The 16,899-nt window shown below is 35.0% G+C and overlaps 1 protein-coding gene and 1 non-coding gene across 2 annotated transcripts; one reads left to right on the top strand and one right to left on the bottom strand.

Annotated features, from left to right (window-relative positions):
* The first annotated feature begins 9,884 nt into the window (after positions 1–9,884).
* On the top strand, positions 9,885–12,168 carry LOC145640326 (uncharacterized). Its single transcript, XM_081691622.1, has 4 exons — positions 9,885–10,835; positions 11,058–11,357; positions 11,461–11,533; positions 11,642–12,168. The coding sequence occupies exons 1-4, from the start codon at positions 9,885–9,887 to the stop codon at positions 12,166–12,168; spliced, it is 1,851 nt and encodes a 616-aa protein (XP_081547748.1).
* Positions 10,269–10,375, bottom strand: LOC145641364 (small nucleolar RNA R71). Its single transcript, XR_014115397.1, has one exon. It is a non-coding gene; the product is annotated as a small nucleolar RNA R71 (small nucleolar RNA).
* Positions 12,169–16,899: the final 4,731 nt, after the last annotated feature.

Here is a 16,899-nt window from a genome sequence, read left to right as displayed (position 1 = left end):
TTAATTTGGTTGTAAAGTAGACTTGATAAGATTTTCAATGATATATTATATGCCTTATTCCGAGTTACGGATCAAAAGTTATCGCAATTTTAAAAATGGGTAAAAAACTGGAATTACCGCGCACCATATAAAAGCACCGTGTCACGGCACCTAATGACGTGGAACGGTGCTTGGTGCCATGACACGGTAGTTTGAATCGTTTCACGGTGCTATTTTAGAAACTTTATCGCGTGAAAATCCATCGTGGCACGGTACCTGATGCCGTGACACGGTACCTGCTGTCGTGACACGGTAATTCTCACCGTGTCACGGTGCTTTTTCCGTGTAATTTCCGCATTTTCCCATACCGTTACATGGTGTACTGTACCGTGCCACGGTGGACACCGCCGTGTCACGGAATTTTCTCGTGTCTTTTCCGCGTAAACCCTTCATGCGTTTTCATTTCCTGTAGGTCAAATATGTCCCGCGTAACTCCAATCACTACGTGAAAAAATGTAATTGGCACCGGTTCAAACCCGGCCTAAGGAACCGGTTTGAACCGGTGCCTATGTGGGGGGTGCCAAAAGTGGTTTAATAAGGCACCGGTTCAAACCGGTGGCAAAACTCGGCAATGGCACCAGTTAACCGGTGCCAAAATTGCCTAAATATATATATATATATATATATATATATATATATATATATATATATTTTTTTGTTTTTTCCATCTAAAAATTAAATAGCCTAAAATAAATAACAACAGCAAAACATAAAACCAATATCAATCATCATCAAAATTTGCAATATATGATCAAAAAAATATTACAACATATAAAAACTTCGACTAGAATATAAATAAAAAAAATTACAATATAAATTAACATTCCAAATTACAATATAAATCAAAAAAAAAAACCCATTCATTCTTGTATCTTGCTTCTTCGATTTCAGATCTAGAATTCATACCTGCACCAATTAAAACCAAAAAAAAAATCGATTAATATAATTAAACTTCGAAATCGATCAAAACAATAACCCAGAAAAAAAAACTTGAAATCGAAAAAAAACCCAGAAAAAAAAACATGAACTCGAAAAAAAACCCAGGGAAAAAACTTTAAATCGAAAAAAAACCCAGAAAAAAAAAATTAAACCCAGAAAAAGAAAAAAAATTTGAAATCGAAAAAAAACCCCAGAAACAAAAAAACTTGAACTCGAAAAAAAACCCAGAAAAAAAACTTCAAATCGAAAAAAAACCCAGAAAAAAAAATTAAACCCAGAAAACGAAAAAAAATTTGAGATCGAAAAAAAAAAGCCAAAAAAAAACTTGAACTCGAAAAAAAACCCAGAAAAAAAAAATTGAACTCGAAAAAAAACCCATGAAAAAAAAATTAAACCCAGAAAACAAAAAAATATTTGAAATCCATTTAAATCCAGTATTCGAATAAACCCATAAATTGAAAAAAATTTAAATCGAAAAAACCCAGAAAAAAATTAAATTAAAATCGAAAAACACAGAAAACAAAAAAAATTTAAATCAAAAAAAAATTCGATTAAAATCTGAAAAAAAAAAATCAAAATCGAAATTGATTAAAATAAAAAAAAAATAGATTAAAAATTCGATTCTAATTAAAATCGATTAAAATTTAAAAAAAAAACGAAAAATTCGATTGAAATCAAAACAATAACCCAGAAATTCGATTGAAATCGATCAAAACAATAACCCAGAAAAAAAAAAGAGTTTAAACAGATTACAATTTTAAAAAAATCGATGAAAAGAATCAATCAAAACAAAAACCCAGAAAATTAAAACAAATCCCATAAATTCGCAAAGTCATCGGTCTTGCATGTTGTCTTCATAAACCTAGATAGCTTTAGAAGGAGAAGAAGGAGATCGAGAAAGATAAATTAAAAGAGGAGGAGGAGAAGGAGATCGAGATCTAAGGGAGAAAGAGGAGGAGAGGAGAGGAGAGAGAAAGAGGATGGGAGGAGAGAGAAGGGTACTGATCTGATGAGAGGAGAGGAGTATTAGGGTTAGGGGATTTAAAGAGTGGTCCGTTTTTTTTTTTTTTTTTTTTTATGGATCCGGTTCAAAAGGCACCGGTTCAAACCGGTGGCCTTTAAGTATTTGGCACCGGTTTGAAGTGAACCGGTGCCTTATGTCTTGGTTCATTAACCCGCGCTTTTTTTAGCCTATTTTTGGCACCGGTTTGGCCTGAACCGGTGCCATTTGGGGGTTGCCTTTTTGTATTTTTCTACTAGTGAATTTTCCCAGCATCACGGGATTTTCCCCCGTCTGACGGTGCCTGGCACCGTGTCACGGTGTTCACTGCCGTGTCGCGGTGTTAATTTTTAAGGTTCCGTGTGTTCCCTCTGCTCATTTTTCCTATAAATATCCCCTTCCTTTCTACAGTTCGGGGCATCAAATCATTCTCTCTTCCTCTCCTTTACACCAAAAATCATTATCTTCTCTCTATCTCTGATATTCTAAGCCTTAAACCTATATTCCTAATTACACCATTCTTCCCTTAAGCACTCTAAGGAGTCCATACGACACCCGAGGTTCCGTCCTTAAACCAAGGTGTGAAAGGTACAAATAACTGAGGGTTTCACTAGTAGAAAAATACAAAAAGGCAACCCCCAAATGGCACCGGTTCAGGCCAAATCGGTGCCAAAAATAGGCTAAAAAAAGCGCGGGTTAATGAACCAAGACATAAGGCACCGGTTCACTTCAAACCGGTGCCAAATACTTAAAGGCCACCGGTTTGAACCGGTGCCTTTTGAACCGGATCCATAAAAAAAAAAAAAAAAAACCGGACCACTCTTTAAATCCCCTAACCCTAATACTCCTCTCCTCTCATCAGATCAGTACCCTTCTCTCTCCTCTCATCCTCTTTCTCTCTCCTCTCCTCCTCTTTCTCCCTTAGATCTCGATCTCCTTCTCCTCCTCCTCTTTCAATTTATCTTTCTCGATCTCCTTCTTCTCCTTCTAAAGCTATCTAGGTTTATGAAGACAACATGCAAGACCGATGACTTTGCAAATTTATGGGATTTGTTTTAATTTTCTGGGTTTTTGTTTTGATTGATTTTTTTATCGATTTTTTTAAAATTGTAATCTGTTTAAACTCTTTTTTTTTTCTGGGTTATTGTTTTGATCGATTTCAATCGAATTTCTGGGTTATTGTTTTGATTTCAATCGAATTTTTGGTTTTTTTTTAAATTTTAATCGATTTTAATTAGAATCGAATTTTTAATCTATTTTTTTTTATTTTAATCAATTTCGATTTTGATTTTTTTTTTTCAGATTTTAATCGAATTTTTTTTCGATTTAAATTTTTTTTGTTTTCTGGGTTTTTCGATTTTAATTTAATTTTTTTCTGGGTTTTTTCGATTTAAATTTTTTTCAATTTCTGGGTTTATTCGAATACTGGATTTAAATGGATTTCAAATATTTTTTCGTTTTCTGGGTTTAATTTTTTTTTCATGGGTTTTTTTTCGAGTTCAATTTTTTTTTTCTGGGTTTTTGTTCGAGTTCAAGTTTTTTTTTGGCTTTTTTTTTTCGATCTCAATTTTTTTTTCGTTTTCTGGGTTTAATTTTTTTTTCTGGGTTTTTTTTCGATTTGAAGTTTTTTTTCTGGGTTTTTTTTCGATTTCAAATTTTTTTTCTTTTTCTGGGTTTAATTTTTTTTTTTCTGGGTTTTTTTTCGATTTAAAGTTTTTTTCCCTGGGTTTTTTTTCGAGTTCATGTTTTTTTTTTCTGGGTTTTTTTTCGATTTCAAGTTTTTTTTTCTGGGTTATTGTTTTGATCGATTTCGAAGTTTAATTATATTAATCGATTTTTTTTTTGGTTTTAATTGGTGCAGGTATGAATTCTAGATCTGAAATCGAAGAAGCAAGATACAAGAATGAATGGGTTTTTTTTTTTTTTTTTTTTTTGATTTATATTGTAATTTGGGATGTTAATTTATATTGTAATTTTTTTTTATTTATATTCTAGTCGAAGTTTTTATATGTTGTAATATTTTTTTGATCATATATTGCAAATTTTTATGATGATTGATATTGGTTTTATGTTTTGCTGTTGTTATTTATTTTAGGCTATTTAATTTTTAGATGGAAAAAACAAACAAAAAAAAAATTTATATATTTTTGGGCAATTTTGGCACCGGTTAACCGGTGCCAAAAACAACAAAAAAATTTTTGTTCACCATTTTTAACCGGTTCCATTGCTGAGTTTTAGCACCGGTTTGAACCGGTGCCTTATTAAACTACTTTTGGCACCCCCCACATAGGCACCGGTTCAAACCGGTTCCTTAGGCCGGGTTTGAACCGGTGCCAATTACATTTTTTCACGTAGTGTTTGGACCAAATCAACTCTACATTTATTTAATTTAATTTTCATTTAATTTATATTTTTTTATTGAAGTTACTAACAATTTATTCATGATGTAGCAATTTAAAGGAACACGCGGGATGTGAGTAATTAATTAATTTAATTACTCTTATTTTATTTTCTTATTGCTAGTATCATGAATAGGTTATTTTATATTTGATTTGACTAACGCTATTATTGTTAAATTTCTAATATTAATGTTTGTTCTATTATCTTTATGATCACCATATTGCATGTTTAAAGGGAATATGTAATTGAAAATCACACCTAATAAGATAATTTGGACAACCGGTTTAGGTTCCTTTTTAATCTTGTTGTTTAATCAAGTGGTCACAATATTTTAGAATTATGTGTTGCATTAATATTAAACCAATTTAGCATAATAATAGTTTGGAGCAAATTGAATCTTTGTTTGCATGCCTTTGAGATCGCAGGAATCACTTTTCACTATAAGAATCGAGTAGAGGCCCATATGGGCGAATGTGACTCCATGACTCACTTCGTACCATCATCCCCGATCCTCTTTTCGTGGTTCTGAACCATATGGAGTTAGTAATCTCATGGATTATGAATGGGGTGTAACCTTCATGGGTCAATCGTTGTTGCCTATCGTTGTCCCTTTATTCGTGGTTGCCTTTTATGATCCGTGAACGGTTTACAAGTTCCTTAAAAACTTGTTGGCGGCTCCTTACTTTCCTTGTCCCTAATCGTATATGTCAATTCCCACTTCCTATGAGTGCCAAGCATATTCACTCATGCTTTGACGTAGGCGCACTTCAAATGACGCCTACAGCCCTCCACTAGATCATTGGGCCATAAAACCATTTCAGACCCAATTTAGTATTTAGACCATAACTTCCTCATTATTCATCAGAATTGGGCTTATAATATATCATTGGAAAGATCTTTACGATTCTGACCCAAATACACTATTAAAGGACCCTTATCATGGACCAAGCTAAATTGGACTGGATATTTCCATAAATAAAGAATATTTTCAAAAACAGAAAGAAAGATTTTTATTAAAACTAACACATCACAAGACTTTTCACACTTTCACCTCATTCAATAATCAAGCGACACAAAAAGTATTCATCACTGGGTTTGGTTTGTAGAAGACACATTTGGGTGTCTACAACGGGGATAATGGATTGCCTTGCATTAAGCCCCTAGAAGGCTTGACATCACCAAAGACCACACCATTGATGATAAAAGAGTATGAAACTGTCGACACACAACTCATCACAAATTTCACCCAAGATCCTGCAAACCCCAATTTTAACAGTAATTTTTCTAGAAAAAAACCATTCCACACGATCATGGGCTTTGCTCATGTCTAGCTTTAGAGCTATCGTCCCTTTTCGCCACTTGTTCCTCTTTATCATGGAATGAAAGAGTTCCAAGGCAAGAAGGGCATTATCTGTGGTTAACCTCCCTTGAACTTGGGGTGTTAAAAAATACCCAACCCGAGTGACCCGACCCGCTGACCCAATGACTTGGTGAAAATATTTGGGTATTTTTTCAAAAAAAAAAATCTCTTGTAGCCACCAGCCATCCATTTCCTCTCCTCTCTTTCTCTCTCTATCTACGGGTTTCTTTCTTCTAAATCTCCATCTCTATCTCTCTCTTTACTAGTTTTCCTCTAAATCTCTAATCTCCACATATATTCATCTTTTATTTATTTTCCAATGATATCTCTCTACTTTGCTTATAATACAATATTTATGCCTCTTATTTTTCAGTAGATCTTGTGGATTGATATTTATTTACATCTTGGGTATAATTTTGTTCGAATTATGGAGGAGGTGGGTGTCTTCATTTTTTGAGTTTAATTGAGAAAAGTTTATGGTTGATCAGTTGGGCAAGAATCGTGATTCATGGTGCCTTTGTAGTTGCAAATTTGCAATTGACTCCATTACAAGAGAAAGAGGGAGGAAGATGGTGGTCTAGTGGATGATGATTTTCATGATAATTGTTGATGATGATGTAAAGTCAGTGGAGTAGCTAACTAATAACGATTTTTTTTTATTAAATCTCTAATAAAGTTCTATTTTTATATTTTAGTAGTATTAACTTCTTCTAATTGTGTGTATGTACTTAACTTCTTCTAATAACAGTGTGAACTTTGAGCAGTAGATTTTATATCGTTAATCATTTTTCACATTTTGGGCAAATATTGTCATATTAAATCCGGGTACCCATGACCCAACTCGAGAAATTCGGGTACCCGAATCCCAGGTACCCGATTTACTCGGGTCGGGACATGGGCCGACTTTCAAACTACTCGAGGATTCGGGTACCCAGGTTTTCGAGTACCCGGATCTGAACACCCCAACCTGGAACAAAGGCACTCTGATTCTCGGATATAATTTCAGGGAGAATAGACTTAAGGCGCATAACAATAGCTTTGGAAGCAATTTTTTACAGAACATTACATAGAGTAATTGGCCTAAATTATGCCATATTACGAAGGGATTTTACCTTGGGAATGAGAACAATGTTGGTGTAATTAATTTTTGCCAGAGAGCACTTGCCGTGAAGAATTAATGTTGCACACATGAGAAGTGACATCGTACCCGATAATATGCCAGATTTTTTGATAAAAAAATTGCGTGGATCCCGTCAGGGCCTGGAGCTTTGCAGGGTTGCATTTTGCATATAGCATCATAGGCGTCGACTTTTGTGAAAGGACGGAGAAGAAGGTCATTGACCTCATCAGAGATGGATGGCGTCATAGTCGTGAGCACTTCATCTTCACAGCTAAACCCGGACTGCAGACTTGATGAGAAGAGATTCGCATAATAATTTTCGACAATATGCTCTAAATCTTTCTCTTCCGTACACCATTCACCTCTCTCATTTAGGAGCCCTGTGATTTCATTTTTCTTCTTCCGTTGGGAAGCTTTGTGGTAAAATTACTTTATATTTTTATCACCATCCTAGATTTCTGCCAATCTCGATCTCAAGAACCAGTATGCCTCTTGCTACTTATAGACCTTGTCTAACTTTTTCTCAATTTTAGCACCTAAACAGATGTTTGCCTCAAAATTTTCATCTTCCTGAATTGACTTGAGTTTCTCCAAGTCACCAATCTGCTTGTTGAAGTTAGCAAATCTCTTGCCGCTCCATATTCTCAACAAGGCCAACAACCTTCCCAATCTGTCGAACATGACAAAGCTGTAGGTAATTATAGGTACTATGCAGCGGAATAAACATGAATCATATTCATAAAGCACCTAATCAATTATCTCATGCATAACACATAAAGAGTAAGAATTATACCTTTGAAGCGTGATTCCACTAGTAATCGAGCAAGAACAAGGGAGACAAAGAACCTCAAAAGTGATTCCTCTACTTGGTCCACAGGCACGGATTAAGACCTCCACTAATGCTAGTTAGTCTCGATTGAACTCTTCAATCGACTTTCTACGGAGAAGAATGAACAACGAACTAGTCACGAACCACCATGAACGCCACTAGGGGTGGCCAACCGCAAGTCCAAGGGGGGGGGGGGGGAGGGGTGCCGTGAGAGAGAGTGAGGGAGGTTAGGGTTTTTGGGATTTGGTTTCCTTGATTCATAATTCACTGTAAGTTAATTGTGACTTAATTAATCAACCCTAGGCATGGATCTTATTTATAGATCACATCTCTAAATAAGAGTCCATGACAAAGCCCAATTCCTAATCCCAATCTAACTACACTAGCCCAATCCTAATCATGATTAGTTAAATGCTCATAAGGCCCATTAATGGGCCTCTTACTTGCTTAACCCAATACCTTTGTGTGTGACCTCATAGGATCCATTCTAGCGGGCTTTGGACTATTTTACTAGCCCAAAAATCATCTCTCATAGTCTAGCAACAGATGATGACGCCCAAAGTGAATGAACTTATTATCTCCATAAAAGTGATACTTGATGATAACACGATATTATACATGATTTATATGTGATATTTGGTCATGTTTTATTGTGTTTTCTTCATTCTCCTAATCTTTTTGAGCTATTATTCTTTATATTTCGATACTACTCTTCTCGGTTTGTTTGTTTTTGTTTTTATAGGAATAGGGCTCGATTTGCATGGAATTCATTTTGATCGCGAGATATTTCTTTATATGGAGCGTTTCTAGCACCAATGGAGCATTTCGGCAGCCTACTCCGCAGCTTAGTTGTGGCGTGCGACCTTATGGCCACAACCTGGTTGTGGGCGTCCATTATTGGAGCAAAGGAGAGGCGAAGACAGCCCGTTCCACAGCCTGGTTGTGGTGGTTTTCTTCGTGCCACAACCTACCTGTGGCAGCTCGTTTCGGTGGCGTTTGAGAGTCCTATTTAGATAAAAATATCTACTTTTATGCTAGGATATAAATAGGTTTTAGATAAACTTTTATTTATAACTTTATCACTTTTTCAGATATTATTTTAGACTTCTTTTTGGGTATTACGTTCTTCCATATTATTTTCTAGGGTTTTGCTTTCAAGATTCAAGATTTCATAATTAATTCCAAGTATTGATTTCTTCTCTTAATTCTCTATTTTATTATTGTTAATTATGTTTTCTTTATTGATTATATATTATTCTTGATTTCATTAATATGTGTGAGTAGCTTCCCTATTCCAAGATCTAGCGGAACCCGAATATGATTAATGCTTGATTTAATTCTTTAAATTCTCTAATGATAATTGCAATTGATATGCTTAATTGATTGTGCTCATGCCAATACTATATTAGGGATAATTGGTATTGTTATTAATCCATTGTTTTAATCGCAACGGGAGTTGGGTTTTGACAGGTTTGAAAATCAATTAAGGGTTTGAAGTTCATCACGGGAGTAGTTGAATGGATGATTAGGAAGTTAGAGTAATGTGCTCAAAGTCTTTAATTTACATGATTCCACGGAAGTAGGCTTGATTGTGATTAGGGAAGCCATTGATAACTCGGGAGAGACCATTGGTAATATTCAGGGATTACTTTTCCTCTTTAATCAATTGAATTATATGTTAGGGGTAGAACTATTATTGCATTAATTGTATTCGTGGTAATGTTTGATCTTGGATGTTTTTAGTATTTGATTATCATTTTTTTTAGTTTAATCGTCGCTCTTGATATTTAGTTATTGATTCTCAATTATTTGATTTGGTTACTTGCTTAGTATTTACTTGAGTCTATTTAATTAGTTGAACCATAGTCTCTTGGGATCCGACCCTTTCTTGCCCGTCTACATAGTAATGGTCTAGTTAGGTTTATTTTTCTTAGGTACACGACACACTTATCAAATTTTGGCGCCGTTGCCGGGGACTAACGGTTTCATTCTAGTTATTTGTGATTCGTTTTTACTAAGCATATATTTTGTTGCTTCGGCTATTGTTCCTTGTGTCTTTGATCTCTCGTTTTAGTTTCTTTGTTGCATGGAAACTCGAAGTTCAGGTTCAGATGATTTAACACCTTTTGATTCTGAGATCAAAGCTACTGCAAGAAGACGAAGAGGTTGAAGGAGGAAAAATCAAATTACAAGAAACATGGTCGACCCAGGAACAAAATCTCTTTTGGAGTATGGTATTCCGGATATAACAACCGGATTCCTCTCCAGTGTTGTTAGACCACCTGTCACTGCTCAGAGTTTCGAGTTGAAGCCCCAATTCATACAGTTCATCTCCAATGATTCTTTTGCGGGCTCACCGAATGATTGTCCTGTGACTCTTATTGATAGTTTATTGGAGAAGTGTGACACCATGAAGCTCAATGGTGTCACTGAGGATGCTATTAGACTACGACTTTTCCCTTTTTCACTACGGGATAGAGCCAGGGAGTGGTTACGAGATGAAGGTATTGTTTCTTTTGATACGTGGGACAAGCTTGCCAAGGCCTTTCTAGTCAAATTCTTGGGGCAAGAGAAAACCGCAAAATTAAGGAACGAGCTATCTACTTTCCATCAATCCAATGACGAATCCCTATATGAGGCATGGAGAAGATTTAAGCGATTGCACAGACAATGCCCTCATCATGGCATTCCAGAGTGGATGTTGATCCAAACTTTCTATAATGGTTTGACCCATGAGTTTCGCATATACATTGACGCTGCGTCCGGAGGTTCTATCATGACGAAGAACCCAACCGATGCGAAGGATTTGATTGAGAAGATGGCGGCTAATGATAATTACCATTCAAGAGGACGAAATGCTATCAACATAGGTAATAAACATGATGTTGATGCTCTAACCATGTTAACTAGTTCTGTGCAGGCACTAACTCATAAAGTCAATCAACTCCAAGCCGAGTCCCCTCGACCCCTGATGGAAACTTGTCAGATGTGTGGATTGCAAGGCCATACTACGCGGGAGTGTCAACCCAATTATGATGGAATGACGATTGAGCAAGCTAATGCTTTTTATACCACGACCTCCACAAGGCCATTTGATGAAGGGTGGAGAAATCATCAAGGTTTCTCATATATGAACAATCAGGCTCAAGTGAATCCTCCACCACCACCCGTTTTTCAAGCACGGGCACCTATCAATCATCAATCCATGCGCCAACCACTACCTCAATCTTCAAATCTTGAATCCATTATGGAGACTTTTGCTACCTCCCAACGTCAACAACAAGAGCTTATATCAAAGCAATTTGAGTTACAAGCAAAGCAAAATGAATATTTTGAAAACTCAATTCAATTGCTTGTTGCTCAAAATAAGAGGATAGAAACTCATCTTTCTCAGCTTTCACAGCAAGTGAGTCATCTTACAACTCTTCAAGATCAAGCAAAAGTCCAGACGAAACAATGCAATGCAATTTTCGTGAAGAGTGGTGAATTATTTACGGGAGGATTAGAAGAGAAAGTGTGCAATGTGGAGTCAAGAACAGAGAAGCATGAGAGAGAAGGTCCCAAATATGTAACTCCACAAGCATATGAGGAGCCGATGCCTTTCCCGCAAAGGTTATCAAAAGCCGTGCTCGATAAGCATTTTGGGAAGTATTCTGAGACTCTTAAGAAGGTATATGATACCATTCCTTTTTCCGATCTTGTAATTCAAATGCCTCAATTTGCAAATTTTGTGAAAAGAATTTGAGATCATGATCATAATGATAAGAAATTAGAATGGTTTGGTAGTAAAGGAGAAATGTCGTGATCTTTTACATGATAGCTTACCACCTAAATTGCATGATCCTGGTAGTTTTACTATCCCTTGTATGATAAACGAAACATATTTTGATAGGGTCTTGTGTGATCTGGGTGCTAGTGTTAACTTAATGCCTTCTTCGGTATATGAAAAATTAGGTTTGAAAAACCTTAAACCCTCTCCTATATCTCTTCATATGGCTGATAGAACTGTTAGACTCCCTAAGGGTGTAGTTGAAGATGTATTAGTTGGGATTGGTGAACTTGTTTTTCCTGTTGACTTTGTTGTAGTGGATATGAAAGAAGACCATAAGATCCCACTTATCTTTGGTCGCCCTTTTCTTGCTACAAGTCAAGCTTTAATAGATGTTCCTCAAGGACAAGTGACCATTAGAGCTCAGGATAAGCAAGTTGTGTTTAAGCTTTTCAATGACCATAATTTCACTTTTGATGGTGGTACTTGTTTGAGAATTGATGCTACTAACCCTTTGGTTGATAAGTGTGTTTCTAATAGATATCTTGTGAGCAAAAATGACTATATTCCACCGCATGATGGGTTTAGCTACATCAAAATGAGTTCGGATACAAATTATATCAACTCTAGTTTGAAGGAGTCATATACATGTGAACACAATTACAGACAAGACCGTAGAGAATCATCTCTGCGTGGTGGCGATCCAGGTTGAGCTACAAAAGGATGTCGAGCTTATGACCTTAAAAACAAGCGCTTTTTGGGAGGCAACCCGACTTTCTAACTCTTAATTTAGTTTTTTTTTTTAATTCTTCTCTCAAAAAAAAAAAAAAAAAAAAAAAAAAAAAAAAAAATCAGAAAACAACAAAAATCCAAAACTTTTGGCTTTTAACCGATTAGGTGCAGTAGATTAGTGAAGTAGTATATTTCTTATTGTTTTCTTGTTTTACTAAGTAAGGTAGTATTCTTGTCAGTAACCTAGTTTAGCCTTTTCACTTTTTTATTTTATTTTATTTATTAATTCTTTGAACTTCGTTTTCTTAGTTATCTTTGTTTTCTTCTCTAATGGTGTGTAATTGTAGGAGGAAGAATGCATAGTAAAGGCTGATTTTTGACATTACAGTATAGTCCGCAAGCAAGTTGCGGCATATGTGTTTCTTACTCAGCCTAGTTGCGGCGACACAAAAACATACATACATATATATATATATATATATATATATATATATATATATATATATATATATATATATATATATATATATATATATATATATATATATATATATATATATATATATATATATATATATATATATATATATATACTTCCTCCGTTCTTTTTTACTTGACCCGCTTTGACTTTTACACTATTCATCACCCTTCCTTTGACCGTCTTTTGTAAATAATATGCAATGAAAAATATATTCATGTAAGATCTTTTTGAATTTGTCTCAATAAGTACTATCATAATATGTAAATTTTAAAAATTTTACTTATAGAGAATTAAAGTTATTGATCGTTAAAGTTTTGCATTGGCAAGCGTGATAAAAGAAACAGGTTATATATATATATATATATATATAAATATAAATATATATATATATATATATATATATATAAATAAATATATATATATATATATATATATATATATATATATATATATATATATATATATATATATATATATAATTCGTGCCGCTACTATTCCATTGCTTCTTGTAGGAGACTCGTTGGAATAACTAAGGCGGGTTGGTTTGAGGAATTGTTACACTTTGGAACTTCATGGCTAAAAATTTTAAATTGAGGATTTGGCGCGAATTCGATTCGATGCATTATATTAATTACTCGAGCCCTCCTCGTCTACCTCCTCCATAATGCTTTGTGAGTACTTTTTCCCCTATTTTATTTATTCATGACATATTGTTGCACTGTGGACATTGCAAATTCTAAGTGTGGGGGAGGGTTTTATTATCCCAATGAATGATAAATCATGCTTCTCTATGCCCCATACTAAAAAAAATTGTTTTGATCATTGGTATATGATGATGAGTATTGTGGATAAGTTGCCATGATTTGATATTTGATTGCTTTGATGCTTTAACATGCGTCAATTTTGTCCAACTGCTTGTGAATATAGTGCTTGACTAGTTGATTTGGTGAGGAATGTGTGTTAGTTCCTGGTATGTCAATGAATTTGAGTATTGGTTTGCAACTATGAGTAGTGTTTCATGACTCACTATTATGCACATTGTGGAGGACGAAGGCGTTGTTCTCTTAGGTAGCCTTCAGATGAATTTAGATACAATTTTTCCCTTCTTGCTACCCATGTTGTTGCCTTGACTTTTTATTGTTTATTTAGCCACATTACAAGCCTATTTGAGCCCCATTGGTTACTAGTCCCAAGCTTGGCTTGGGGGAGCTATTAGTTGGTGAGGTGAGGGAGTTGTGGTGTGCATATTATTTGCACAATGTGGAAATAAAAGATGAGTAATTTGTTCCTTGATTATTGTGATTGGAAAAAAATGTTGACAATTTGTGTTTTAAATTTGAAAAATTCCAATGTGAGATATAAAAGAAAAAAAAGAGTAAAAGGAAAAAAAAAATTATTTCAATGTTCAAGTGTAATAGTTGAAGGTTGCTCAAGGAAAATAATTCAAAAGAAAAAAGAATGAGTTCAAAGTTTGTTTATTCACTCAAATTCTATATCATTATATTTTTATGAGTGATTTATTGTAAGAGTTGAAAAATATTATTGTTATGATTGGAGTTGTATTTGGTGAATTTTTGGTAGAGTTGAGTATGTTGGAGATGTTTGGTCATTACTTGTTTTTTACTTTCGGTTTTATTAGGATATGGCTCCCTTAAGCATAGCTTTGCTCTCACTTTTTCCAAATATTTTCCTACCCTTTACCCTAACCTTACATTACAAGCTTTAAAGACCTTCCGACCTTTGTGCATAGAGTTGTGTGAATGTGAGATTAGTTGTTTATCAATGCGAAGAATGATTTGACATATTTTGAGTCGACTATTTAAGTTGAGTGCTATTCTCTTTAAACACACGAGTGTTGTGAGTTTGGGAGGGCATTGTTCACATGACGGGGTTGGGATGGAGAGCGATCGAGTACATCTTTTACTCGCCACATAAATGAGAGTCGAGTGTGTGAGCAGTACTAGTCTTGAATTCTATATGCTCTTGTGGTTTGCTCTATTTGACAATTGTTAGGGAGGATGAGTGATTGGATGGTTGAGTTTGGTTGATTTTGAAGCATATTTGTTATATTTACCTTGAATTGGTTATTCTTGATTTTGATTATTTTTAGGGTGAAGTATTGATTTATTTATTCGTTGCTTTACTCGAGGACGAGCAAAGGTTTAGCTCGGGGGAATTTGATAACACGATATTATACACGATTTATATGTGATATTTGGTCATGTTTTATTGTGTTTTCTTCATTCTCCTAATCTTTTTGAGCTATTATTCTTTCTATTTCGATACTACTCTTCTCGGTTTGTTTGTTTTTGTTTTTATAGGAATAGGGCTCGATTTGCATGGAATTCATTTTGATCGCGAGATATTTCGTTATATGGAGCGTTTCTAGCATCAATGGAGCATTTCGGCAGCCTACTCCACAACTTGGTTGTGGCGTGCGACCTTATGGCCACAACCTGGTTGTGGGCGTCCATTATTGGAGCAAAGGAGAGGCGAAGACAGCCCGCTCCACAGCCTGGCTGTGGCGGTTTTCTTCGTGCCACAACCTACCTGTGGCAGCTCGTTTCGGTGGCGTTTGAGAGTCCTATTTAGATAAAAATATCTACTTTTATGCTAGGATATAAATAGGTTTTAGATAATCTTTTATTTATCACTTTATCACTTTTTCAGATATTATTTTAGACTTCTTTTTGGGTATTAAGTTCTTCCATATTATTTTCTAGGGTTTTGCTTTCAAGATTCAAGATTTCATAATTAATTCCAAGTATTGATTTCTTCTCTTAATTCTCTATTTTATTATTGTTAATTATGTTTTCTTTATTGATTATATATTATTCTTGATTTCATTAATATGTGTGAGTAGCTTCCCTATTCCAAGATCTAGCGGAACCCGAATATGATTAATGCTTGATTTAATTCTTTAAATTCTCTAATGATAATTGCAATTGATATGCTTAATTGATTGTGCTCATGCCAATACTATATTAGGGATAATTGGTATTGTTATTAATCCATTGTTTTAATCGCAACGGGAGTTGGGTTTTGACAGGTTTGAAAATCAATTAAGGGTTTGAAGTTCATCACGGGAGTAGTTGAATGGATGATTAGGAAGTTAGAGTAATGTGCTCAAAGTCTTTAATTTACATGATTCCACGGAAGTAGGCTTGATTGTGATTAGGGAAGCCATTGATAACTCGGGAGAGACTATTGGTAATATTCAGGGATTACTTTTCCTCTTTAATCAATTGAATTATATGTTAGGGGTAGAACTATTATTGCATTAATTGTATTCGTGGTAATGTTTGATCTTGGATGTTTTTAGTATTTGATTATCATTTTTTTTTAGTTTATTCGTCGCTCTTGATATTCAGTTATTGATTCTCAATTATTTGATTTGGTTACTTGCTTAGTATTTACTCGAGTCTATTTAATTAGTTGAACCATAGTCTCTTGGGATCCGACCCTTGCTTGCCCGTCTACATAGTAGTGGTCTAGTTAAGTTTATCTTTGTTAGGTACGCGACACGCCTATCACTTGATATATCTAGTAATTGCACTTATCGAAGACACAACTCCTTCAATCTCGCTAGTCGAATAAGCTTGCTCCGACGCATGATTAGTCGAATCATCCATTGCCCTCGCCTCTGATGTGGTGTTATCCACATCCATTTGTTGCTCGTCTCGAATTTCTTCAAGAACCACTTTACTCCCACTTGGCTTTCTAGAGAGGAATTCCTTTTCTAGAAAGACATCATCGCGAGCAACAAACACTTTGTTATCTTCGCGATTGTAGAAGTAATACCCCTTTGTTTCTTTTAGATAACCCACAAAGAAACATTTGTCTGATTTAGGGTGTAGTTTATCGCCTTGTAAACGTTTTACATAGGCTTCACATCCCCAAATCTTGAGATAAGACAACTTTGGAACTTTTCCAGTCCATAATTCATATGGTGTCTTCTCAACTGCTTTGGATGGGCTTCTGTTTAGTACTCTGGCAGCTGCTTCTAATGCATATCCCCAAAATGATATGTGAAGATCAGTAAAGATCATCATGGACCTAACCATATCTAGTAAAGTCCTATTCCTCCTTTCTGACACACCATTCAACTGTGGCGTTCCTGGAGGAGTTAATTGTGAAATTATTCCACAACTTATCAGATGTTCATCAAATTCTTGGGTTAAATATTCACCACCACGATCAGATCGTAATGCTTTAATTGTTTTCCCAAGT

The sequence above is a fragment of the Chenopodium album genome, chromosome 7, assembly GCF_948465745.1.
Source record: "Chenopodium album chromosome 7, dcCheAlbu1.1, whole genome shotgun sequence".
Taxonomy (NCBI): domain Eukaryota; kingdom Viridiplantae; phylum Streptophyta; class Magnoliopsida; order Caryophyllales; family Amaranthaceae; genus Chenopodium; species Chenopodium album.
Note: the sequence above shows the minus strand (reverse complement) of the source record. Positions and strands in the feature narration are given on the sequence as shown.

Coding starts and splice junctions, on each gene's coding strand:
- LOC145640326 (XM_081691622.1), top strand. CDS start 9,885: ATGGTCGACCCAGGAACAAAATCTCTTTTGGAGTATGGTATTCCGGAT. Junction 11,358..11,460: donor ATTCTGAGACTCTTAAGAAG/GTATATGATACC, acceptor ATAAGAAATTAG/AATGGTTTGGTAGTAAAGGA. Junction 11,534..11,641: donor ACCTAAATTGCATGATCCTG/GTAGTTTTACTA, acceptor ATGAAAAATTAG/GTTTGAAAAACCTTAAACCC.